Source organism: Budorcas taxicolor, chromosome 2 (genome assembly GCF_023091745.1).
Source record: "Budorcas taxicolor isolate Tak-1 chromosome 2, Takin1.1, whole genome shotgun sequence".
In the NCBI taxonomy this organism is placed as follows: domain Eukaryota; kingdom Metazoa; phylum Chordata; class Mammalia; order Artiodactyla; family Bovidae; genus Budorcas; species Budorcas taxicolor.
The window spans coordinates 68,344,299-68,371,820 of record NC_068911.1 but is presented as its reverse complement, the minus strand read 5'-3'; the positions used below and the strand labels follow the sequence as shown (position 1 = coordinate 68,371,820).

General features: G+C 39.7%; 1 protein-coding gene across 1 annotated transcript in view; it reads left to right on the top strand.

Moving 5' to 3' along the window:
• PDK1 (pyruvate dehydrogenase kinase 1) overlaps window positions 1-22,609 on the top strand; it is a 47,022-nt gene extending 24,413 nt beyond the window's left edge. Inside the window, exons 9-11 of the mRNA XM_052654200.1 lie at window positions 13,854-13,964; window positions 17,272-17,385; window positions 19,590-22,609. Coding sequence (XP_052510160.1) covers window positions 13,854-13,964; window positions 17,272-17,385; window positions 19,590-19,730 — 366 coding nt within the window. The 3' untranslated portion in view covers window positions 19,731-22,609. The remainder of the gene's footprint in view (window positions 1-13,853; window positions 13,965-17,271; window positions 17,386-19,589) is intronic.
• The last annotated feature ends 4,913 nt before the right edge of the window (window positions 22,610-27,522 follow it).

The window sequence follows — 27,522 nt, the reverse complement described above, 5'->3', positions numbered from 1 at the left end:
AGTAAGCGTCTTTTAATTTCATGGCTGCAGTCACCATCTGCAGTGATTTTGGAGCCCACAAAAATAAAGTCTGACACTGTTTCCCCATCTATTTGCCATGAAGTGATGGGACCAGATGCCATGATCTTCGTTTTCTGAATGTTGAGCTTTAAGCCAACTTTTTCACTCTCCTCTTTTACTTTCATCAAGAGGCTTTTTAGTTCCTCTTCAATTTTTGCCATTAGGGTGGTGTCATCTGCATATCCGATGTTATTGATATTTCTCCCAGCAATCTTGATTCCAGCTTGTGCTTCTTCTAGTCCAGCGTTTCTCATGATGTACTCTGCATATGAGTTAAATAAGCAGGGTGACAATATACAGTCTTGACGCACTCCTTTTCCTATTTGGAACCAGTCTGTTGTTCCATGTCCAGTTCTAACTGTTGCTTCCTGACCTGCATATAGGTTTCTCAAGAGGCAGGTCAGGTGGTCTGATAGTCCCATCTCTTTCAGAATTTTCCACAGTTTCTTGTGATCCACACAGTCAAAGGCTTTGGCATAGTCAATAAAGCAGAAATAGATGTTTTTCTGGAACTTGCTTGCTTTTTCCATGATCCAGCGGATGTTGGCAATTTAATCTCTGGTTCCTCTGCCTTTTCTAAAACCAGCTTGAACATCTGGAAGTTCACAGTTCATATATTGCTGAAGCCTGGCTTGGAGAATTTTGAGCATTACTTTACTAGCATGTGAGATGATGAGTGCAATTGTGTGGTAGTTTGAGCATTCTTTGGCCTTGCCTTCCTTTGGGATTGGAATGAAAATTAACCTTTTCCAATATTTCCTAGTATATCATTTTAATTTCCTCTTGTTTTGTAATTATATTTGAGTTATTTTCTTAGTACTTATCCTGAGATTATAATTAACATGTTAATTTATAAATTAGTTCAGATTATATACTAACTTAATTTCAATAGTACACACAGACTTTGATCCTAGATAGGTCTGTCCCCTCACCGTCCCCAACATTGGGTTGCTATCGTCATATAAGATATGTCATTATACATTGTATGCTCATCTACACAGGTTTATAATTATTGCCCTATAGAATTTATCTTTTAATTAATACTGGAGAAAAAAGTTATGAACAAAAAAATACACTTAAACTATTCTTTATATTTGTTTATGTGGTTACCTTTCCTGGTGCTCTTTATTTATTCATGTGGATTTGATTTACTGTCTAGTATTCTTTCATTTTAGGCTGAAGGACTCCCTTTAGCATTTCTTGATGGGAGAGTTCTACCAATGATAAACTTTCAGTTTTTGCTTATCTGGGAATGTCTCAATTTATCTTTCATTTTTGAAGGATAATTTTACTGGCTCTGGAATTTTTGTTTGATAGGCTTTTTCTTTCTATATTCATTTCTTTGAATATGTTAATCCTTCTACTCCACCGTCTTGAAGGAATCATTACTATGAACAAAGTTAGTAGAGATGATGGAACTCCAGCTGAGCTATTTCAAATCCTAAAAGGTGGTGCTGTTAAAGTGCAGCACTCAATATGCCAGCAAATTTGGGAGACTTAGCAGTGGCCACAGGACTGGAAAAGGTCAGTTTTCATTCCAATCCCAAAGAAAGGCAATGCCAAAGAATGCTCAAAACTACCGCACAATTGCACTCATCTCACATGCTAGTAAAGTAATGCTCAAAATCACTGCAGACAGTGACTGCAGCCATTAAATTTTAAAGACCCTTGCTCCTTGGAAGAAGGACTGTTACAAATCTAAACGTCATATTAAAAAGCAGAGACACCACTTTGCCAACAAAGGTCCATATGGTCAAAGCTATGGTTTTTTGAGTAGTCATTATGGATGTGAGAGTTGGACCGTAAAGAAGGCTGAGTGCTGAAGGATTGATGCTTTTGAATTGTGGTGCCAGAGAAGACTGTTGAGAGTCCTTTGAAAAGCAAGGAGATCAAACCAGTTAATCCTAAAGAAAATCAACCCTGAATATTCATTAGAAGGACTGATGCTGGATCTGAAGCTCCTATACTTTGGCCACTTGACGCAAAGAGAGGACTCATTGTAAAAGACCCTCATGCTGGGAAAGATTGAGGACAGGAGGAGAAGGAGGCAACAGAGGATGAGATGATTGGATGTTATCACTGACTCAATGGACATGAGTTTGAGCAAATTCCGGGAGATGGTGGAGGCTAGGGAAGCCTCACATGCTGCAGTCCATACGGTTGCAAAGAGGTGGACACGACTTAGTGACTGACAGCAACAGCATTGTTAATCCTACTGCCTTTTGGTCTTCCTGGTTTCTGATCAGAAACCAGCTGTTCCTCTTATTTGGATGTTTTGTATGTGAGAGTCACTTTTCTTGTGCTTTTAAGATTCTTTCTTCTTGGCTTTTGACAGTTTGATTGTAATCTGTCCAGGTGCTGATCTGTCTCATTGTGTTTGTTATACTTGGAGTTTGAAGAGCTTCATCTTTTTCATCAGAATTAGGAAATTTTATTTATCATTTCTTCAAATATTATTTTTGTTCCTTTATCTTTTTGCTTCTGGAATTCTCAATATGTGCATGTCTGTACATTTGATGGAGTCCCACAGGTCTTTTATACTTTGTTCATTTTCTTTCTTTTGTATTTTTTCTGTTTTTCAGACAGGATTTCACTTGAGCTGTTTCACTATTGATGAGTCTACATTCTGTGTGTTTAAATCTGCTGTTGAGCCCTCCTAGTGATTTTTTTTCAGTTGTAATTATGGCATTTCTCAACTCCAGAATTTCTATTTCATTCTCTCATATAATTTCTATATTTATATGCTGTTATTTATTTGGTGAGGCATCATCCTCATAATTCTTTAGAAATGATTTCTTTTAGTTTTGTGAACATATTTAAAATAGCTGATTTAAAGTTTTTGTTTAGAAAATATGTTTCCTCAAGTTTAGTCTCTGTTGATTTCTTTTTCCCCTGTGATATGTATATCTTATAATTTTTGTTGAAAATCAGACATTTAAGAGAATATTATGTAACAAGTCTAAAAATCATTTGCTTCCCTACTCCCTAAAGTTGATTGTTGTTTGTTTCAGTTCAGTTCAGTTGCTCATTCGTGTCTGACTCTGCGACCCCAAGTACTGCAGCACACCAGGCCTCCCTGTCCATCACCAGCTCCTGGAGTTTACTCAAACTCATGTCCATTGAGTCAGTGAAGCATCCAACCATCTCATCCTCTGTTGTCCCCTTCTCCTCCTGCTTTCAATTTTTCCCAGCATCAAGGTCTTTTCAAGTGAGTCAGTTCTTCGCATCAGGTGGCCAAAGTATTTGAGTTTCAGCTTCAGCATCAGTCCTTCCAATGAATATTAGGGACTGATTTCCTTTAGGATGGACTGGTTGGATCTCCTTGCAGTCCAAGGGACTCTCAAGAGTCTTCTCCAACACCACAGTTCAAAAGTGTTAATTCTTCGGCACTCAGCTTGCTAGTCCACCTCTCACATCCACACATGACTACTGGAAAAACCATAGCTTTGACTAGATAGACTTTTGTTGGCAAAGTAATGTCTCTGCTTTTTAATATGCTGTCTAGGTTGGTTATAACTATTCTTCCAAGGAGCAGATGTCTTTTAATTTCATGGCTGCAGTCACCATCTGCAGTGATTTTTTGAAGCCCCCCAAAATAAAGTCAGCCACTGTTTCCACTGTTTCCCCATCTATTTGCCATGAAGTAATGAGACCAGATGCCATGATCTTCGTTTTCTGAATGTTGAGCTTTAAGCCAACTTTTTCACTCTCCTCTTTCGCTTTCATCAAGAGGCTTTTTAGTTCCTCTTCACTTTCTGCCATAAGGGTGGTGTCATCTGCATATCTGAGGTTATTGATATTTCTCCCGGCAATCTTGATTCCAGCTTGTGCTTCTAGCCCAGTGTTTCTCATGATGTACTCTGCATATAAGTTAAATAAGCAGGGTGACAATAGACAGCCTTGACGTACTCCTTTTCCTATTTGGAACCAGTCTGTTGTTCCATGTCCAGTTCTAACTGTTGCTTCCTGACCTGTTTACAGATTTCTCAAGAGGCAGGTCATGTGGTCTGGTGTTCCTATCTCTTTAAGAATTTTCCACAGTTTATTGTGATCCACTCAGTCAAAAGCTTTGCCATAGTCAATAAAGCAAAAGTAGACCTTTTTTCTGGAACTCTTGCTTTTTTGATGATCCAATGGATGTTAGCAATCGGATCTCTGGTTCCTCTACCTTTTCTAAATCCAGCTTGAACATCTGGAAGTTCATGGTTCATGTACTGTTGAAGCCTGGCTTGAGCATTGCTTTACTAGCGTGTGACATAAGTGCAGTTGTGCAGTAGATTGAGCATTCTTAGGCATCGCCTTTCTTTGGGGTTGGAGTGAAAACTGACCTTTTCCAGTCCTTTGGCCACTGCTGAGTTTTCCAAGTTTTCTGGCATATTGAGTATGCACTTTCACAGCATCATCTTTCAGGATTTGAAATAGCTCAACTGGAATTCCATCACCTCCACTAGCTGTGTTCGTAGTCATGCTTCCTAAGGCCCACTTGACTTTGCATTCCAGGATGTCTTGCTCTGGGTTGGTGATAACACCATTGTGATTATATGGGTCTTGAAGATCTTTTTGTATAGTTCTTCTGTGCATTCTTGCCACCTCTTCTTAATATCTTCTGCTTCTGTTAGGTCCATACCATTTCTGTCCTTTATTGTGCCCATCTTTGCATGAAAAATTCCCTTGGTTTTTCTGATTATCTTGAAGAGATATCTAGTCTTTCCCATTCTATTGTTTTCCTCCATTTCTTTGCACTCATCACTGAGGAAGTCTTTGTTATCTTTCCTTGCTATTCTGTGGAACTCTACATTTAAATGGTTATATCTTTCCTTCTCTCCTTTGCCTTTCGCTTCTCTTCTTTTCTCAGCTATTTGTAAGGCCTCCTCAGACAACCATTTTGCCTTTTTGCATTGCTTTTCCTTGGGGATGGTCTTGATCCCTGCTTCCTGTACCATGTCTCCAACCCCTGTTCATAGTTCTTCAGGCACTCTATCTATCAGATCTAGTCCCTTAAATCTATTTCTCGCTTCCACTGCATAATCGTGAGGGATTTGATTTAGCTCATACCTGAATGGTCTAGTGGTTTTCCCTACTTTCTTCAATTTGAGTCTGAATTTGGCAATAAGGAGCTCATGATCTGAGCCACAGTGAGTTCCCAGTCTTGTTTTTGCTGACTCTATGGAACTTCTCCATCTTTGGCTGCAAAGAATATAATCAGTCTGATTTCGGTGTTGACCATCTGGTGATGTCCATGTGTAGAGTCTTCTCTTGCGTTGTTGGAAGAGGGTGTTTGCTATGACCAGTGCGTTCTCTTGGCAAAACTCTATTAGTCTTTGCCCTGCTTCATTCTGTACTGCAAGGCCAAATTTGCCTGTTACTCCAGGTGTTTCTTGACTTCCTACTTTTGCATTCCAGTCCCCTATAATGAAAAGGGCATCTTTTTTGGGTGTTAGTTCGAGAAGGTCTTACAGGTCTTTATAAAACCGTTCAACTTCAGCTTCTTCAGCATTACTGGTCAGGGTGTAGACTTGGATTACTGGGATATTGAATCATTTACCTTGCAAATGAACAGAGATCATTCTGTCGTTTTTGAGATTGCATCCAAGTACTACATTTCGGACTCTCTTGTTGATTGTGATGGCTACTCCATTTCTTCTAAGGGTTTCTTGCCCACAGTGGTAAATATAATGGTCACCTGAGTTAAATTCACCCATTCCAGTCTATTTTAGTTCGCTGATTCCTAAAATGTCGATGTTCACTCTTGCCATCTCCTGTTTGACCACTTCCAATTTGCCTTGATTCATGGACCTAACATTCCAGGTTCCTATGCATTATTGCTTTTTACAGCATCAAACTTTACTTCCTTCACCAGTCACATCCACAACTGGGTGTTGATTTTGCTTTGGCTCCATCCCTTCATTCTTTCTGGAGTTATTTCTCCACTGATCTCCAGTAGCATACTGGGCACCTACTGACCTGGGGAGTTCATCTTTCAGTGTTCTCTCTTTTTGCCTTTTCATACTGTTCATGGGGCTCTTAAGGCAAGAATACTGCAGTGGTTTGCCATTCCCTTCTCCAGTGGGCCACGTTTTGTCAGAACTCTCCACTATGACCCATCCGTCTTGGGTGGCCCTACACGGCATGAGTCATAGTTTCCTTGAGTTAGACAAGGCTGTGGTCCATGTGATCAGATTGGTTAGTTTCTTGTGATTGTGGTTTTCAGTCTGTCTGCCCTCTGATGGAGAAGGGTAAGAGGCTTATGGAAGCTTCCTGATGGGAGAGACTGACTGAGGGGGAATTTGAGTCTTGTTCTGATGTGCAGGGCCATGTTCAGTAAATCTTTAATCCAATTTTCTGTTGATGGTGGGGCTGTATTCCCTCCCTGTTATTTACCTGGCCCAAACTATGGCAAAGGTAGTGAAGATACGACCTCCTTTAAAAGGTCCCATGCATGCACTGCCTCACTCAGTGCCCCCAGCCCTGCAGCAGGCCACTGCCAACTCACGCCTCTGCCGGAGACTCCTGGACACTTACAAGCAAATCTAGGTCTGTCTCTTGTGGGGTCACTGCTCCTTTCTCCTGGGTCCTGGTATGTACAAAGTTCTGTTTATGCCCGCCAAGAGTTTATTTCCCAGTTCTGTGTAAGTTCTGGCAGCACTATGATGGGGTTAGTGGCGACCTCCTCCAAGAGGGCTTAGGCCATACCGAAGTCTGCTGCACCCAGAGCCCCTGCCCCTGCGGCAGTCCACTGCTGACCCGTACCTCCACAGGAGCCACTCAAACACAGTTCTGTCTGCCTCTGTGGGGTCTCTGGGTCCTGGGGTACGCAAAGTTTGTTTGAGCCCTCTGAGCATTTCTGGTGGGTATAGGGTTTGATTCTAGATGCAGTTTAGCCCCTCCTACTGTCTCGCTGGAGCTTCTCCTTTGTTCTTGGACATTGTTTAGTGACTTTTTGAAACTAATTCTGTGAAGTCTATATTCCTTGTTGTGTGTGCTTTCTGCTTAGTGGTCAACTAACGATTGAACTGAATTTTCCTTAAATGCCTTCTCCCAGTCTTTGTCAAGGGATTCTTTGTGCACTTTGGGTCACACCTTCAATGTTGAATCAGGCTGTTGACAACTCTTGACTTAACCTTTACATTCTGCTTGTACAGAGCTTCAAGGTCAGGTGGAGGTGAATGCTTAGGACTCTCTCAGGTCCTTACAGAACATAGCCCTAAGCGAGCATGACCGTCTAGGTTCCCAGTAGATCCTTGAGTTTTTCTAAGCACCTATGGACATCTCATTCCTTAGCTTTTCCTACCCAAGTTTTTTGGGTAGCCTGTTATTTGCCTTAACTGTCAAAGACTGCCTCAGGCAGCCATCAAATTAATCAGTTACCTCTAATTGTCTTTGATAAGTGTTTCTGAGGATGGGGAGTAGGAGCATGCAAGACTTTTTGCATTAAGGAGCTCAGAATTAGGTCCAAGGTCAAAGAAAGACTGTTTCCAGTGGCTGTCAGGCTGCTGGTTTCACTGTGGTTGCAAGTTGTTGGTAGTGGGGATGGGAGGTCGAGAAAAGCCCAGTTAAAATACCACAAAGCTCATTGTTTTTCTTGAGTACATATTCCCTGTATTGCTACAAGCCTGTGGTTAATTTCCAGAGTTCTAACAATTTGTGCCTTTTTGCTTTCGTGCTTTGATGGGGGACATTTTGGAGCTCCTTTCTCCACTGTTTCTGCTGACATTACTTCTGCTATTCCTTTTGAGGAGACTTAATGCTTTTTCAAATTCCTGTTTCTTTGTGTCTGACCAGTTTTAAGTGAAGTTTAAGTTTTTCAGCTCTGTTGTGAAATTTCCTAATGATGTGACGTGAAGTGGCCTTTTTGTACCCATTGAGCTGGGCCTTTTAGAATTTCCACTGTTTCCACGGTACTTTTTCTTTTCTGTTTATCTTTCTGATAGTTATGTTTCAAAAATTCTGGGCTTTATGAAATGGCCCTCTAATTTATTCTTATCTTTTCCTCTTGTTTTTTATATCTTTAACTTTTCATTCTACTCTGAGATTTCTTGACCTTGAATTCCCAACTCTTATTGGATTTTTATTTCTATTATTATAAATTTCCCAGGAACTGTTATTTTTATTATTTTTTCATAGCATTCTGTCCTGGTTTCCTCTTTTATCACTCTGAGGATAGTAATACTAGTTGCTTTTTAAAATATTAATATGCCTCAGCTCTCTCTACTAGTTCCTCTGAACTTTTTTCTATTTATCCCTCTTGGCTATTCATATAAAAGAATGAATCACAAATGAATATATGGCGGTATCATCTGTTAGCTGAAAAAGTAATATGAATATATCACTTTTTTCCAGTCCAGTTGTTAATATGTGTCTATTTTTTGGTTAGTTATATGTCAGCTACTTGCCCATTAAGGTTTATTTGATTCAAAATAGGCCGCCTGTCTTCTGCTTTGGGACAACAGCTGTGCTACGGCATGGTCTTTCTCATACCTTTCTCTGCTTCTGTTTCATGTGCTTTAGCATGCTGGTCTGCAGTTGCGTTCCATTACTTGTGGTCATCCATCACTGCATGGATCAGTAGTCACTGAGCTCTTAGGCACTCAGAGACTCATTCTGTGCTGGTAGACAGGCTTTGCTAAGGGAGTCTGCCTGTTTGGTGTAAAGAAATGTTCATGATAACCCAGCAGTTACACTCCTAGATATATACCCCCAAAGCTTGAAAACAGGTATTGGAACAATGAGTTTATTCATAGTAACATTATTCACAACAGCCAAGAGCTAAAAACAACCCAGATGTTCATCAGCTGAAAAATAGATCAACAAAAATGTGGTATACAGTGGAATATTATTTGCCCATAAAAGGAGTGAGGTATTGGTGCACGCTACAAGGTGAATGCTGCAACATTAAAAATACATCAAGTAAAAAAAAACTAAACACAAAAAGCCACACATTATATATGATTTCCTTTCTATGAAGTGTCCAGAACAGACAAATATATAAGGACAAGAAATACATTAGTGGTTACTTAGTGTAATCAATAAAGAGTCCAGGGTTTCTTTTTGAGGTAATGAAAATATTCTAAAATTGACTGGAGAAATAGTTGCACGTACCTATGAATGTAGGCATACCTTGCCTTGTTTTACTTGATTGCACTTTGCAGATACTGCGTTTTTTACAAACAGAAGGTTTGTGGCAACCCTGCATTGACCAAGTCTGTCAGTGTCCTTTTAACCAACAGCATTTGCTCACTTCATTTCTCTGTGTCACATTTTGGCGAGTCTTACAATATTTCAAACTTTCTCATTATCATGTTTGTTATAGTGATCAATGACCTTTGATATTATTCTAATTGTTTTTTTGTTTTTTATTTTTAAATTAATGGCTATGTACATTTTTTAGGCCTAATGCTTTGCACACTTAATAGACTACAGTATAAATGTAAACATAACATTTATAGGCACTGGGAAACCAAAAAATTCAACTGAATAGCTTTGTTGCAATATTTGCTTTTTTGTGGTGTCTGGAACTGAACTTTCAATATCTCAGAAGTATGCCTGTTTGTTAAAAAGCCACGAGTTGTACACTTTTTTGAAAATTTCATTGTTTATTTATATTTATTTGGCTGTGCTGGGTCTTAATTGCAGCACATGGTATGCAAACTGCTAGCTTCGGCATATGGGATCTAGTTCCCTGGCCAGGGATTGAACCCAGGCCCCCTGCATTGGGAGCATAGAGTCTTAGCCACTGGCCCACCAGGGAAGCTCCTGAGTTGTACACTTTAAATGGGTGGATAGTATGGTATGTGAATTATATTTTCATCAAGCTGTTTTAAAAAAGCAAAGCTCATAAGGGTCTTCAACAGACTGTTCCAGAAGTGTTTGTAAATAGTCTTAGCTGTATTAGGCTCTGCCTCTACAAATCCAAATTGTATGACTGCATCTACCCTTGTTAGCTCTTTATATAGAGCTTTGAACCCCATCACTTACTGTAGACTTTCAGGATCAGGCCTGGAATTTTTTTCCCCATTCTTTTCGCTGTTCAAATTACTGACATTTTTAACTTATTATCCCTCTGCTAAGTTAGAATTTTTTTTCTAACTTACAAGTCTAACTGCTCTTTCAGACTTGGTGTTTGGTCCAATTGCAGTGAGTGACATAAGTATTATAGCCACATATCTGATAAATTAAAACTTACACATCTTGGTTCATTCACTGTTGGCTTTTTTTTTTTTTTTTTTTTTTTTTTACACACACCTGACCTTGAAAAAGCTGTTGTATAAGAAACTTCGGGAGCTATGGGTGAGTCCAAGGTTAGTAAATTTCCTGCCTTCAGAACTGTCATCAAGTTAGTAATGATTCATTTCCCTTGGACCTGAAAATCCACATACGTTAGCCAGGGAGCCTAGTGTTATGAGAAACAGGACATTAGGGATGGCAGGTCTCGGTTGGGTGACATTGAGAAGTGGTGGTTTCATGCACCAAGGAGAAAACTTTAAAAGTAATTGGCAGGGAATTCCCTGGTGGTCCAGTGGCTAAGACTCTGAGCTCCCAGTGCAGGGGGCCCAGGTTCGATCCCTGGTCAGGGAGCTAGATCCCACATGCTACAACTAAGACCCAGAGCAGCCAAATAAATAAATAAAAATTAAAAAAAAATGTTAAAAAAAAAAAGTAATTGGCAAACTGCTCTTTCTCTGCCTTCCTGTTGACATGATTCCACACCACCCTCCACTTTCACAATCTCTTTCCTTTCCCTTGGCATAGTTTTGTATTTCTATGATTCTCACATTTTTCTTCAAATAGTCTTCAGAGATTTTAAAATTTCCACATCTCTTTTACAATATATTTATTATCAGAGTGCCGTTCTTGTCTCGAAGATACACAGACCAAATGTCTGTCTGTCTCTCCATTATTCCCTCCTTCCTTTTCCACAAATAACTCAGGTTCTCTGGTATAATATCTGTTAACAAGTTTCGTGGAAACACTTTTGACCACTTTAAAAACTGGCCCCAGGTTTGGTTGCAATGTAGTATTACATTTTTGGCTACAGAGCAAAAGCAGTTACCTTTATCAATCTTTAACTATGCTCCTATGGCTTAGAAGACCCCTTTACTTCTAATGAGGTGACACTTTTCAAAGGCGCCTCTGGCCTTTCTGTTCCACTCTGCTTTTATCCTTCTGTCCCATGGCTAGAAATCACTTCTTGTGTCGTATCTGCTAGATTGCTGTACTGCTTCTGGCCAGAAGGTTAAGGAAAATCACGAAATATTTATTGAACTGTGCCTTCTTATCTTAGTATCTATTCTAATTTGTTTTTTACTTACTTAATATTTGTAGAACCACACTTCTGATTCATGTTACCAGTAAATATGTAGCAGAGCATTAAATTGAAGGATGAATAATTAACAAATTGATACATTTCAGAAAATACCCAGAGCCCTTTATTCATCTTACTAAAATAAATCTCTTCACAGGGCTTTGAATTCATAGCCAAGAACAATTTCAAGCATAATGCTACATACAAGTTCCTAATGTTCTTGTATATTTTTATACTGCAATTATCTAATTATAGACATATCAGAGGCAAGTCTTCAAATGGCATTTCAAAGCAGATTTTTATTTTAAAATATCTGTGAATTTCTATTGTGAGAGTAAGATATGTGTGTGATACACACACAGTTTTTTGACTCAACTGACATGAGTTTGAGCAAGCTCCGGGAGTTGGTGATGGACAGGGAACCCTGGTGTGCTGTAGTCAATGGGGTTGCAAAGAGTTGGACACGACTGAGCAAGTGACTGAGCTGAACTGAAAGTTTTTTGAGACTGTAAAAACTCAACTAAATGTTGTTAGTGAGCAACTAACACTATAAGCCATTCAAATTGACTTTTTATTACATATAATTCAGTATGGTTTTTATCTATATATCAATATGTTAAAAGCAGGTTTGTTTGAATATCACAATCATGCGAATATTATAGATAGTAGAATCAATTTAGATTTTGTGACTAGAGGAAATGGCTATAGTAGATTAGAAGATAAAGCTATATAATGTGTTGTTGCTATTCAGTTGCAAAGTCGTGTCCAACACTTTGTGATCCCATGAACTGCAGCATGCCAGGCTTCTCTGTCCTCCACTGTCTTCTGGAGTTTGCTCAAGTTCATGTCCATTGAGTTGGTGATGCCATCCAACCATCTCATCATCTGCCACCCCCTTCTCCTTCCCTCAGTCTTTCCGAGCACCCATATCTCTTTCTGAGTTGACTCTTTGCCTCAGGTGGCCAAAGTATTGGAGCTTCAGCATCAGTCCTTCCAGTGAATATTCAGGGTTGATTTCCTTTAGGAGTGATTGGCTGGATCTCCTTGCAGTCCAAGAGACTCCAAGACAAGCTAGGGAAATATGTTCCATGTTAATTGAAGGAAAACATAATGAAGACAATCTGTAAATGAATTACCAAATTCAGTATAGCATATGATTTGAGTTGGAAAAGGACATAAGAACAATACAAAGAACTATGTTCTTTATAACTCACCAGAAAGTTGTCTAGGAGACTATGCTGTGAAATTACTTGTAGATGAGACTCTTAAAACACAATGAAATGGTTCTATTTTTTCCTCCCTGAAAGTGAAAATTATACTTTTTTACCATAATAGAAGTAATTGTGGAAAAAAATTAAGAAACTAAAGCCCTCAAAGAAGAAAATCACTTATAATTCCGTTGAAATAGAATTATATTTCATTATAGACTTCTGTAATTTTTATGGAATTAGAATGTTATAAATGTTTCTCCATCTTTTTGCTACTTAACAATATTTTATGAACATCCCATGCCGGTACATACAGTTCTATGTAATATTTAATGGCAAAATAGTATTCTGTTTTAGAATGTATATTAGTTTACTTAAATAGCCCCCCGTTTAGGTGATAATCCAGTTTTAGCTGTTCTACACAGTGCTGTGATGGATATTCTCATACATACTTTGCATGCTTTTCTCATAATTTTAAGATAAGCATTGTTGGGTCAAAGGGTACATGCATGTTTGATCAGGTTGCCAAACTGCCTGCCAGAGAGGAATTACAAATTTGTTGTTGGTGGCTCAGAGGTTAAAGCGTCTGCCTGGATTGCAGGAGACCCGGGTTCAATCCCTGTCGGGAAGATCCCCTGGAGAAGGAAATGGCAACCCACTCCAGTACTCTTGCCTGGAGAATCCCATGGAGGGAGGAGCCTGGTCCATGGGGTCGCAAAGAGTCGGACTCGACTGAGTGACTTCACTTTCCCTTTCAAGATAAGCTAGACCTGTTCCCCGTCGTGTGCTGCGGCATTAGTGTGACTGCAGTAATTCACAAAACCGCAGCATTGAAAGCAGGCTTCGCAGGGGTCTCGGTGGTGGAGCACCCGCCTGCCATCGCAGGAGTCAAAAGAGATGCAGGTTTGATCCCTGGGCTGGGAACATCCCCTGGAGAAGGAAACGGTAACCCACTGCAGTACTCTTACCCAGAGAGGCCCATGGACAGGGGAGCCTGGCAAGCTACAGTCCACAGGGTTGCAAAAGAGTCAAACATGATTTAGTCACTAAACAACAGCATTGAAACTCTGTATCGCCGTGGAGTTCTTTATATCTTAAAATTCTATGTAGTAGAGGGATGAAGTCCAGCAGTGGGGGAAATGTTTATGTTTGTGACTTGAATCTCATGGTATTCATTTTGAAAAGCAGGGCTCATCAGCCACAGTTAAATGGTGACACAGCGTGCGTGGGTATTTTGCTGTTTCTGGGACTTGGTCACAGGGCATAATCCTTTCTGTCCCTAGATGAGTGACCGTGGAGGTGGTGTTCCTCTGAGGAAAATCGACCGACTCTTTAACTACATGTACTCCACTGCACCCCGGCCTCGTGTCGAGACGTCCCGAGCAGTGCCCCTGGTATGTGATCAAAACACTGTGAAGTGGGTTTTTGTGACTTGCCAAAAAAGAGGTTACCACATAAATCAGTTAAGCCATTGTGTGGGGTTCACAAACAGGATGAGGGAAAGCTATTAGAGAAAAATAACAACAACACTTTCCCCTAAATTTATAGTTTTTGAAATGCTTTTTTAAAAAAATGATGAGTTTGAGAGTTCTTATTGCCAAGCTTGATAGTGGTGTGTCAGTAGTTATCATGTGGTAAACCACATTTTGATATACTGTTATTAATGTGAAGTCTAAATTACCAGCTTTACTAGTATTTGGTCAACACTGATTTAATCTTTAGTAATTTTTTTTTCCCCTCAAGTACTTGTAATTAGAAAGACTACATATTTGAGCCTCAGAAGTAATACTAGAGTTCTAATTAATTTAATTGCCCGTGGCTCAAATAACAGTTCTGTTGATGGCTTAAAAAAAAAAAAATCAGTCACCTCTTTTCAGGTTAATAAGATTAGCTTTTGAATGGACTCAGTCCTGGTCCTCCAACCCCCAGAAAAGTGCTTTGCCAAATCTCTCGCCCAAAACTCTTGTTGTTCCAGGCTTTGACGGTTCTCTGGCATATACCCTGGAGTTATTTTGTAACATGATGAAAAACAGTCTAAGATGGGTTTATTTTAGACTCTTTCCTAGGAAGTCACTGAGAAGACTTCATTCAAACTGCACAGCACTTACTAGTTAAACAGCAGAGATTCTGTAGCTACAGCTGCAATACAGTTCATGTCTTACCAAACCTTTTAAATGATTGCTCTAGTTGAGATATGGGTAGGCATCCATGTGCCCGAGGACAGAGAAGGTCAAATAAACATGAGTATCTTCTTAGATTCCAGTTTTATTCTAAGTGGAGAAAAGGAATATGCTCCTTTTGTAGTAAACAAATGTTTTAGAATTTTTGTGGAGAGCAGCATAGTGTACTTGTCCAGACTCTAAATTTAAACTGTTTGCTCCATTCTCAGCTCTACCACATCCTAGCTGTTCAGCCTTGGGAATATTATTGACCCTTCAGTACCACAATTTCCTCAGCCTTAAAGATTGAATTACTGTGAAGATTGAGTTAATATATGTAAACACATTTTTTAATAGTACCTGGCACGTAGTAAATGCTGTGTAAGAGTTGTTTAGGATACAGCCTTGGGAATATTATTGACCCTTCAGTACCACAATTTCCCCAGCCTTAAGATTGAATTACTGTGAAGATTGAGTTAATATATGTCAACACATTTTTTAATAGTACCTGGCACGTAGTAAATGCTGTGTAAGAGTTGTTGTTTAGGATGCAAGATGTATGTGGATTTTTAAGAAAAACAGGACGATTGACATGACGCAGGCTGCCCACACAGCTACACAGCCTTCCTGAGAGTCAGCCTGTGGTTGAGCTTTCACAGAGCCTCCTTCCTGCTGTTATGACCCCTTTGTAAGGGGACCAGTAAGCAAGCACTGGGGCAGCCATCTGGTCATGCTGGGAGCTGCGTTCACGTGGGTGCCTTCAGTGCGTGTCTGCAGGAGCGGACTGTCTCCATGCCGTGAGCAGTGCAGAGAGGACTACCCTCGTTTCCCTCTTCTTGTCAGTTACCCAGCTTTGCTCTTTACAAGTCTCTGCCCGGCCAGCCCGTTTGCCGCTGCCCATGGGCCATGTAGGTGGGCCACTTCGAGTTCCACCCACTGGCAGGATTTGCTTTCACTCCTGTCTTGGGCCTGGCCCCGAGAGAGGCTGTAGTGACAGTGCAGCCCACTTTTGGCTGGCGTGGGACACTGCAGACCCAGCAGTGGGCCAAGCCCACCGTGTTAGTTAGCGTTAGTTAAACGAAAGTTAGTTTCTCTAACTACTTACAGGGAAGCCTGAGGGGTCCACAGGCGTGTGGCTGAGGGAGAGGCAGTGATGAAGTAGGTTGGGTACTACGGGATCCTGAGCCATCTGCTCGTGCAGAAATGGAACCAGTCAAAGTACCTGTCAGAGTCTCACTTGGAAAGAGATAGTTCAAATTATGATACTTCATGGAAGGCTTATCTATAAAGAGACAAATTACAGAAAGAGGGCTGGGATAGTACAGGAATCCAGGCTAGCAGCAGCAGAGCTGTCACCACCTGACTCAGGGAGGAGAAGTCAGCAGAACCCGGAAAGGAGCGTTAGAGAGCAGCTGCTTCCTCCCCAGGCCTAGCCCGCCCAGGAGCAGGGGATGACGACCCTGAATGGCTCCCTGCAGACTCCTGCTGGCCTCCCCTTCGGCTAGACACAGAAGCAGAGGGCACAGAAGCCCGCTCACATCAACTCAGGCCAGCCTCCCAGGACAAGGGGAAGTGTGGGGAATGGGTAGTTTATTTGGAGGGGCAAACAGAAACTCTGGTTTAAAAAGTCAAGTAAAAAATGGTGGCGGTAGATAAGGCCAGAGCCTGGATTTGTTAATAGCATCGATTCCTGAATCACATACACTCTTCACTAAACTATTCTATGAAATGTCATTAAACACCTGAGTTGGTGATAAAAAATACTGTGTTTTTTTTACACTTATCCACATGTTCTGCTTCATATTAAAGAATTGATAGGATTTATCCAGGTAAAGGCCATTCCAGATACCGGGAACAGAATGAGCAAAGACACAGCTGTGAAAAATAACCTGATGTGCCTGAGGAACTTAGGAGCAGGAGGTCTACTTCAGCTGGACTGGGAAGTGGGAGGCACAGACCTGATTTTGTTAAATCTTAAAAGCTGTCTTTTAGAAGCTTGGATTTTTATCCCAAGGCAGTGGGTTGGAGATGGTGAGGGTCGGTGGGTGTTGGGGTGCTTTGAAGATTTCTAAGTGGGGGAGATGACGTGTCAGTGAGTATTAAGAGAGTCGACCTATTAGGGATCTCTCCAGGTTTAGGACTCAGGCTGGAATTAATGGTATGAAGTCGTGAGATGCATCTGAGGTTGCCACCAGGTCTTTCTACTCTTGCTCCTGAAAGAGAGAACATGTTTTAAATGATAACGCCGAAAGCAGTATAGGGATACTCTGGAGCAGGCCAGTAAAGAAGAGAGAAGCATGCTTTTTCTAGACCCCCACAGGTTGTTTTATAGGAAAAAGAGGAATTTCAAATGACCAGAGGGAAGCCATCTAATACAGTGCTCAACTAGGCTGCAGCTTGATCACTTTCACTACTCAAGTATTAACAAATCTTTTAGGTGCAGGCTCTGATAGGCCTGGGATACTCCAGAACCATTTATTTTAATTAGAAAAGTATTTCAGTATGTGGCTTTCTGAATAAAATTTCATTTTTTCTCAAACAGGCTGGTTTTGGTTATGGATTGCCCATATCACGCCTTTATGCGCAGTATTTCCAAGGAGACCTAAAGCTCTATTCCCTAGAGGGCTATGGGACAGATGCAGTCATTTACATTAAGGTAAAGACCATAGTCTTCTGTACTTAATGGTACTTCTGGGACTTTCTGATTGTAAGATACCAGTATTTAACTGTAATGAGACTTTCTTCTACTTCATGCTATTAAAATACAAACATATGTGTTTTCTCTTTTTTTTTTTTTTTAACAAGGATCTCATCTGTTTTGACAAATGATCTCTTTGTGGGAAAGAAATGCTCTTACCCATAGTGATCAGGACTATGATTGTTAGTAGAAGAAAAATTGGGTTAAAGTGGGCAGTCAAAAAGTTATGTTAAAATTAAATTTGTAATTTAAGATGCATGAATGGACGTTGATTGACCAGTCTTTGATATACTTGCTAAGGCCTTTCATTTGCATATGGCTCTTCAGATTGAAATTTTAATTGTCTTTCTTACAGAAGCTATACTTACAGTACCTTGTTTTGGTGTCTTTAATGAAAGAAACGGCCAAGTGCATAATCATTACTGATTTTTATGCAGTTCCTTACAGTTGTCTTCTCTTTTTTGACAGCAGTTTTTATATAACTTTACTTCACGAGTCTTTATGAAACGTCATCTTAGTTGTCAGAGAACCTTCCCCCCACGCCACACCTACATTTTTGTGTGCTTTGTTAAAAGCAATATTTAGATTAAATTACAGTGACAGATTTAAATATATTAACAAATTTAGGAACAATTACAGATGACCCTTTGTAGGCATATAGCTCACCTGGTGGAAGCAGACTTACCTGGGATGTTCCATGTGTTTATCTGACACAGCAGTGTATGTTACAGGGATAGAAAGCCCTCAACCCCACCAGTGTGCTGGATTGGTTCAGCCGCAGACTGGTGGTAGGTACCTCCATTTTTAGTGACTCTAGTCACTCTTATCGTGGCCACTAGATGGCACCTATTTGATAGGAAATGCTGAAGACTTTACATTAGAAAAAGTAAATTTGTCTGAAAATGTTAAGTTCTTTGAAGATAAAAGTTTTCTTTCTTAACCATCTCAGTTGTGAGGAACTTAAAAATATTGGCTTCATGTTGCCCTTTTTATCATCAAATATAATGTTTTTATTTGCTTTGTTATAGATCAAGGGGTTATGGCAGTTCTGGCATTAAAAAATATAAGTATAGGTGAAAGATTTCAGCTCCATTTTGGAAAAAAATAGAATACAGGAGGTCTTACAGAATAATTAAAAATAAAGTCCTTCCTTACCATTATTGGAATTAAATTTCTAGTTTAATATTTTCTCATCTTAGGGAATACCTTTTGCTTATAGTTGAAATCTTAACAACATATCCTAATTTGAAGATAATGAGGAATGTAGTTTATTCCAGTGATACACAGGAAGCCAAAATAGAACAGTGACTTAATGGCGATAATGTTGGAAACATGAAATTACAGTCTGCCCTCCATATCCCTGAGTTCTGCATCCATAGATCCAAGCATGAATCAAAAATATTTGAAGGAAAAAAAACCCAGAATGTTGCAAAAAGCAAAACTTGATTTTCTTGCACATCAACAACTATTTACATAATATTTATTGTATTTTTATAGCATTTACATTGTATTAGCTATTGTAGTTAATCTTGAGATGATTTGAAGTGTGCAGGAGGATGTGTGTAGATGATAAGCAGATACTGCAGCATTTTATATAAGGGACTTAAGCATCGGCAGATTTTGGTGTTCATGTGGGGTTGGGAGTGATACTGAGGGTCAGCTCCGCATGATGTGGAAATCACATATGCTATAACTAAAATTGGTGACTTTAATGGTAGGAAAAGACACAGGCTCAAACTCAGATTTCATTAAATGCTTTTACGTTACATATATTAAGGTACCTATGTGAATTTTTATGCTTTTACACTTAACTGACTTTTTCAACTTCTGTTGAAAATGAATTTCTGTTGATCAAATTTTATAAGAATGTCTATGACACTTGTGTAAAACTCCAAACCAGCAACTTCTAGGCTGGTTAGAGAATACTGCATGCAGTAACCTCAACATGCACACTAAGCAGTTGCCGGAAGCTTTTAGTAAAGCAACACGTTTCAAATGTGTGCTCTATTTTAACATGTATGCAGATGGTTTTATGATTGATAAAATACAAATCCAATATAGAGTATGGTTTAATTTGTAGTAAACTTTTTGCCATTGTAGACTTTTCTCAAATAATGGATTCCCCAAAAAGTGCCTGATGTACTTCCTGCTTTTCCTCTCAGGCTCTGTCAACAGAGTCAATAGAAAGACTCCCGGTGTATAACAAAGCTGCCTGGAAGCATTACAACACCAACCACGAGGCTGACGACTGGTGTGTCCCCAGCAGAGAACCAAAAGACATGACGACATTCCGCAGTGCCTAGACACACTTGGGACCCCTGGAAAAATCCGGATGTGGCTTTTTATTAAATTTGGAAGGGGTGGTATCAGAACTACGTTATACCAAATACTTCATGCGTCGTGTTCACAGTTAACTATTTGGATAGGTAGCATAGGTGGAAGATTAATTTCATTTACACTTGGTGAATCTCGTAAAGGACGAAGTTGTACCTATTTTACACCTATATTTTCACAGTTAATTGAACGTATTTTTAAGCAACAGTAGTTTTGGTCAACTTTCTCTTTACGGTAGACTTCAGAAGCGTGAAGTCTGCATTTCTATAGGAAGCTGTGTGGTCATTTTTTAAAAAAATACCTTTATGTCTGCTAGAAACAGTTCCTCAATACTGAGTAGCCATTAGCCATCTTTCTGTTTTAGAGGAGTTCTGCCAGATTTGATATAGTAACGACAGATGCAGTAAGAATGATCCTCAGACTGCGATTAAGGCAGCAAACAGGCACCCTGTAAGTGTATACAGCCAGCCACCTTTCAGCATCTACGTGCATTGTCTTCACTCTGAAGTTAATTCATCATTTTTTAGTTTTATTGCAAAGGATTGTAATGACTAGTTTCCTGCTGAGTTAAGCCAAGATCATGGGCAGTCTACTTTGAATGTGCTTATGATTAATGCAGTGGGAAATTTTTGTACTAAAAACGACTAGCTGCTAAAATTCTAAATTGAATTTAAGAAATTGAGGGCAGAACATTGAATCCTAGAAACTATACTAATGATTGTTGAGATTACCTGGGGGAGCTTTCGAGAGGGTTTTTCTGGGTCCTACTCTAGACATACAGAATCAGACTGTAGCCGTAGCCCGGAAATCTCGATTTTTACAACACTTCCTAGATGAGTCTGATGCCTTGCCTAATTAGAAAATCACACTTTTAAAGTGAGTAATGAAGATACCACATTTGCTAAAGCAACAGATCTTTAGGTTTTGGTTTTCATCTGTGGAAAGGTCAGACTTCTGGACTCTAAGAGACGCAAAATGTTGCAACTAGAAGCATAATTAGAAGCAGGAGACAGGTTGACAACAGGAGGAAAGTCACGGAACCAAAGGGTTAAAACCATAAATGCACGAGTATTGACGAAAAACATGTTGTAAAACATATCTATCTATACTTCCTCAGGAAAGAAAGTCACAAAAATCATTTGCATTCATATGGTAATTTGTAGTGTACAAATTTTTGGTATATCTGGTGTATAATGAGAACTCTGTCAGGCTTAAGAAATACCAAACAGGTGGTATCATCTTCGTTTTGAGACTCAAGAGTATGGCCCAAAGCTGCCCCGATGGAGTCAGGTCTCAAGCAATATCTGCCAATCACCGTCAGCCACCTAGCCTAGGAGAGCAGGATGCCGCGAGACTTAAGTTGTTAGTCTTCCCTCATCCTTTAAGGTGACAGGGAAATACATTGAGAATAAATTTTAAAGTAAGATTTTAAATGTTTAGAGAATAGCTATAATACTTAAATGGGGGAAATTTATGGAGAAAATACAAGTTGAAACACCTCATTCTCAAAAGGGTTATGCAAGCTTAACAATTCTACACAAATTTGTAGATAGGAAGGGACGTTAAAGAGCTGTTAGCCCTGGACCCTCAGGTAAGAAAGGAGGATCTTGAGGCTGCAGGTGTATGGAGTTTGCCCGGGGCTGATTAGCTAACACGACCGACATTGGGAAGAGATCTTTGACCTATTACTCCTTAATTATGCATTTTATGGGAAACAATAGGATACGCCAGTGGATGGTTTGTATTAGCTAAATGTGTTACAGTTTTTTAGCTTAAAATTACACTTTTCTTGTAGTGATGAAATATTTTAAAATCCTCTGAATCAAAGTGTTTGCTTTCTTTCCTAAATGAAACATTTGTACAACTGACATAAATTTGATATTTTTATTTATGAAACAACCCCCCCCACACACACACAAAGTGAAAATTTCTCTCTTTAAGAGGTAAGAAGTGATGTTTTCAAAGGAGAAGTGAAATCTTTTCCTTTTTAGCTTCTTTTTAAGGTATAATGGTTTTTTACTTTGTTACTGTGGTTAAGGGACAGAAAATTACATACAAAAGTATTTGGGGAGGGGGATGCTTTCTCCTAGTCGGTTTTAAATTACTGTGCTACCTGAGAAGTTTTTTAGAGTCTTACACTCTCTTTCCCACCAGCATTTAGTATGATGCTATGTAGATTTTAAAAATATACTGAAGGGTAAGAAGTGATACTAAGTGATTTTTGTAACCTGGGCAGTAAATGAGTGTGCCAACATTTTTTAGGAAGAATCACAAAAAAATATTCTGGCCTATAATTAAAATATTAGCTGGCTTTAGATGTCTTCATACTTAATAGTAATCACTTTCTTGCACTGTGAAGTTTTTACATGAAGATGTTGAAGTGGCAGTCTACCCTATTATTTTTTATAAAATGTTTTGTGTATGGTAATAAATGGAAAACATGGATCAACTCTTATCCTGAAAATAAAGTGACCCAGTTTAGGTTTTTAAAAATATAATTGTTTTAAAAATAAAGGTCTCTCCTCATCAAGAGTCAGCATTTTGTAAATATACAAGAAGTTGCAGGTAGGTGGCTCATACTGCCCCTCACTACACTTGGTAGAGGAAGTGTTTTAAACTGAGATTTCCAAATTCTGATGACAAGAGCAAGTGGTAGAGTTTGTATGGTTTGAGTTATGCTAGATTTCCGTTATCCACACATCTGCAGATGACTAACTTACTACGTAAATGAACATTTTCCGCCATGTGATTTTTTTAAGAGGTTATGTGAGTGTACACTTTGAATAACTTTTCACAGCATAAGTATATAGGAAAAGGCTTAATTTGACCAGCATTGCCCTCTGTTTGTACCAGCTGTAAGTCAGAATTAAACTCCTTTAATCCAAGTTAGGTCCCTGTCCTGTTCCTGATTAATGGGATACGACCATCAGTCTTCCCTTCATTGCTGAAACCAACAAGTTCCATGATAAGACTGTGTGAGTAAAGACCAGGGAAAAGACTGCTAGTGTTACAGGCCCTTTGTGGCCTTGTGAGCAGCCAGCTGGAGAGGAAGCCAAAAAACAAGTCAACCAACTTCAACTTGTACCTTTAATTACTGTGCCATAACTGTGAAGTTTTAACAGGTGAAGAGGAACTAAAAATCTTGATGAAAGTGAAAGAGGAGAGTGAAAAGGTTGGCTTAAAGCTCAACATCCAGAAAACGAAGATCATGGCATCTCGTCCCATCACTTCATGGGAAATAGATGGGGAAACAGTGGAAACAGTGTCAGACTTTATTTTTTTTGGCTCCAAAATCACTGCAGAGGGTGACTGCAGCCATGAAATTAAAAGACACTTACTGCTTGGAAGGAAAGTTATGACCAACCTAGATAGCATATTGAAAAGCAGAGACATTACTTTGCCAACAAAGGTCCGTCTAGTCAAGGCTATGGTTTTTCCAGTGGTCGTGTATGGATGTGAGAGTTGGACTGTGAAGAAAGCTGAGCACCGAAGAATTGATGCTTTTGAACTGTGGTGTTGGAGAAGACTCTTGAGAGTCCCTTGGACTGCAAGGAGATCCAACCAGTCCATTCTGAAGGAGATCAGCCCTGGGATTCTTTGGAGGGAATGATGCTAAAGCTGAAACTCCAGTACTTTGGCCACCTCATGCAAAGAGTTGACTCGTTGGAAAAGACCCTGATGCTGGCAGGGATTGGGGGCAGGAGTAGAAGGGGACAACAGAGGATGAGATGGCTGGATGCCATCACCGACTCGATGGATGTGAGTTTGAGTGAACTCTGGGAGTTGGTAATGGACAGGGACGCCTGGCGTGCTGCGATTCATGGGGTCGCAAAGAGTCGGACACGACTGAGCAACTGAACTGAACTGAATGAGAGTTGTGTTAGGCTGGTTTGCCAGTAGTTTTTCTTGAAGAAACTTTTTTTCAGCATACTGTATATGATTAATTTCTGGCCCCCAAATGAATTTTCTTATAGCTAAACCCAGTACACTTGAAAAAATGTGGTGTGAAGAACTTTATATATATCAAAAAAGAACGCACCACTGGTTTGGTTGGTCCTGGCATTCTTAAACTACTGCACCTTTTGTTCTACTTACACATTTGAAGAGAAATAGGCATATCATACCACACACTGCACATTCCTTCAGCAGCCACTAACCATAGGCTTCTAACAGTAAGAAGAATGCCAGTTTTTGAAAATTGTATAACATGAGATTTAGTCTGTATTCATATATGCATGTGCTTGTCAAATAGTAAATAATATATTATCATCATAATTATTACTATTAACACTTTTCCTCACTGGTGCCAATATTATAATTAGTCCAACTATATTACGTTCAGAACAGAGGTTCCATTTTAGTGGGGTTTGGAATGTGTTTCTAAGTCCCTTCATCCTAGGGCAAGATTGCCAGTTTTTGCTGCAAAACTTGTCTTTTCCTGTCTTGGAAAAGCTGTTATTTATACTGAGGAACAGCGGCAGCTATCTTTTACTTTGTTAGGAGGAGATTTTTAAAGCAAAACTATACAGTGTTCATCCCAGTAAGGTCAACCAGAGAACTTCCATTTGAATGTTACATTCACTCGGTTAATTTTCTGCGAGTCTGTGAGTCAAGAGAAATCAAGACAATGTGCTACAGTTGTCATACAGAATATTGTCAGCACTTTAAAACTATAAAATTCCTATACCAGAAGAAATTCCAGGCCAGTATCACTGATGAACGTAGACACAAAAAGAATCAAAATACTAGCCAATAAAAGCCAACAATGTATTAAAAGGGTCATACACCATGAGCACGTGGGCTTTATCCCAAGGGGGCAGGAATTCTTCCAAACCCGCAAATGAATCAGTATGATACACCACATCAACAAACTAGAAGAATTAGAACGATATGATCATCTCAGTAGATGCAGTAAAATTTCCCAAAATTCGACACCCATCTATGATAAAATTCAAGAACATGGACATAGAGGGCACATACCTCAACATGACAAAGACCATATATGACAAACCCACAGCTAACCTCATTCTCAGTGGTGCAAAGCTAAAAGCATATCCTCTGAGATCAGGAACAAGACGAGAAGGTCCGCTGTTGCCACTTTTATTCAACCTAGTTTTGGGAGTCCTAGCCACAGCAATCAGAGAGGAAAAGAAAAGGACTCCAAAGTGGAAAAGAAGTAAAACTCAAATTTTCATAGATGACATGATGGTATACATAGAAAATTCTAAAGATGCCACCAGGAAGCTATTAGAGCTCATCAGTGAATCTGTTTGGTAAAGCCAACCCTCTCTATCTGTGGAGTGGCAAATTAAATTCTGGAGGAAAAGTTCCCTTTCATCGTGAAAGGGACCCTCAGTGACCAACTAAATAACCAGTAGGAACAATCATTAGATTGTCTGGTGATAGTTCATTTTCTGTGGTGCACAGCTGACCTTGATTATTGTTACTGGGTCCCAATATGTCTTCACAAGGACTTAGTTAACCAATGGGAAGGTAGAGCTAAGTCCTTGTAAGCAATGTCTATCACTCTTTAATGTACATGTGAATCACCTGGAAATCTTGGTAAAACATTCTTATTCAGCAGGTCTGCAATGAAGTCTGAGATTCTACATTTCTAAAAAGCTTCTAGGTGATACTGATGCTGCTGATCCGTAGACCACACTTTGAATAGCAAGAGTTTTAAAGCCTGTGGGATAAACTGCTCAGCATCAAAAGGACAAACTGGAGAGGTTAAACTGGTTGAAGTATGAGTAGGGAGTCAGACATAGCTAGTAATTTCATTCTTAAGAGTGTTAAGAAGGGCTAGGAGTGATCCATCCCTGATATCTGGAGTACTTAGTGGGGTATACCCATGAGCTTGAAGTCCTGTTTGTATTTGTTAACTTATTTTTGGTGAAATCTCAGTTTTAAGGATCTTACCCAGTGGAACATGTAAGTAATAACAGTCCCAGTTAATGCAAGGAAGTGATACGCTTGTGTAATTTTTACCTTCATATCCAGTTTATAGGAGGGTCATGGGAGATAACAGCAAATAATAGCAGCTCCACTAACATCCCGTTACCTTCTGGTGGTGGTAAGCATGGACCCAATCCTGAAAGCTGTGGCACTTTTCAGCAATGATGGGGCAAAGAGAACTTGGGATGACCCTTTAAGCAAAGTCCAAGGGATACTTTCTCTGGTGACCCTAGATGGTGAACCAGTCTCCAGCATGTGTGTCCTGGAATAACACATCAAAGTCAGCTCGTAATACCTCATGTCTGTGACTGGAGCACTTCATTAGTGTTTTGCAATAATGCAGCAGATGATTGCAATGATTTAGCATAATACATGACTATCCAGTAAGTAGGTAACTGCTAAGGGTACAGTAAAGGAAGTTTTGTTGATAATTTGGTTAAAAAACTGATGCCCTTGTCACTATTAATGGGAAAAGATATTAAAATCAGTATCTGGAAAATTCCTACTGAGATTTTGGTTGTGATGTGTTAAATTTGTAGATCAATATGGGGAAATTTTACATCCTAACAATATTGATACTTTCAGTCTATGAACATAATATATCTCAATTTATTTAGATTGATTTTGGTTCCTTTCAGTGTTTCATAGTTTTCAGCATACAGATTCTGAACATGCTAGAATTAAACATAAGTATTTTAATTTTTGGAGCTATTATCAGTTCAGTTGCTCAGTCATGTCCAACTCTTTGTGACCCCATGAATTGCAGCACGCCAGGCCTCCCTGTCCATCACTAACTCCTGGAGTCTACTCAAAACTCATGTCCTTCGAGTCGGTGATGCCATCCAGCCATCTCATCCTCTGTCATCCCCTTCTCCTGCCCCCAATCCCTCCCAGCATCAGAGTCTTTTCCAATGAGTCAACTCTTCGCATGAAGTGGCCAAAGTACTGGAGTTTCAGCTTTAGCACCATTCCTTCCAATGAACACCCAGGGCTGATCTCCTTCAGAATGGACTGGTTGGGTCTCCTTGCAGTCCAAGGGACTCTCAAGAGTCTTCTCCAACACCACAGTTCAAAAGCATCAATTCTTCAGTGCTCATCTTTCTTCACAGTCCAACTCTCACATCCATACATGATCACAGGAAAAACCATAGCCTTGACTAGATGGACCTTTTGGTAAAGTAATGTGTCTGCTTTTGAATATACTATCTAGGTTGGTCATAACTTTTCTTCCAAGGAGTAAGCGTCTTTTAATTTCATGGCTGCAGTCACCATCTGCAGTGATTTTGGAGCCCCCCAAAATAAAGCCTGACACTGTTTCCACTGTTTCCCCATCTATTTGCCATGAAGTGATGGGATCAGATGCCGTGATCTTCGTTTTCTGAATGTTGAGCTTTAAGCCAACTTTTTCACTCTCCTCTTTCACTTTCATCAAGAGGCTCTTCAGTTCCTCTTCACTTTCTGCCATAAGGGTGGTGTCATCTGCATATCTGAGGTTATTGATACTTCTCCCAGCAATCTTGATTCCAACTTGTGCTTCTTCCGGTCCAGCATTTTTCATGATGTACTCTGCACAGAAGTTAAATAAGCAGGGTGACAATATACAGCCTTGACGTATTCCTTTTCCTATTTGGAACCAGCCTGTTGTTTCATGTCCAGTTCTAACTGTTGCTTCCTGATCTGCATATAGGTTTCTTAAGAGGCAGGTCAGGTGGTCTGGTATTCCCATCTCTAAATATCCTTTAAAAATCTTTTTCTTTCCAGTTGTTCATTGCTCATACATTTCACCCTTCAAATCTCAAGTATGTC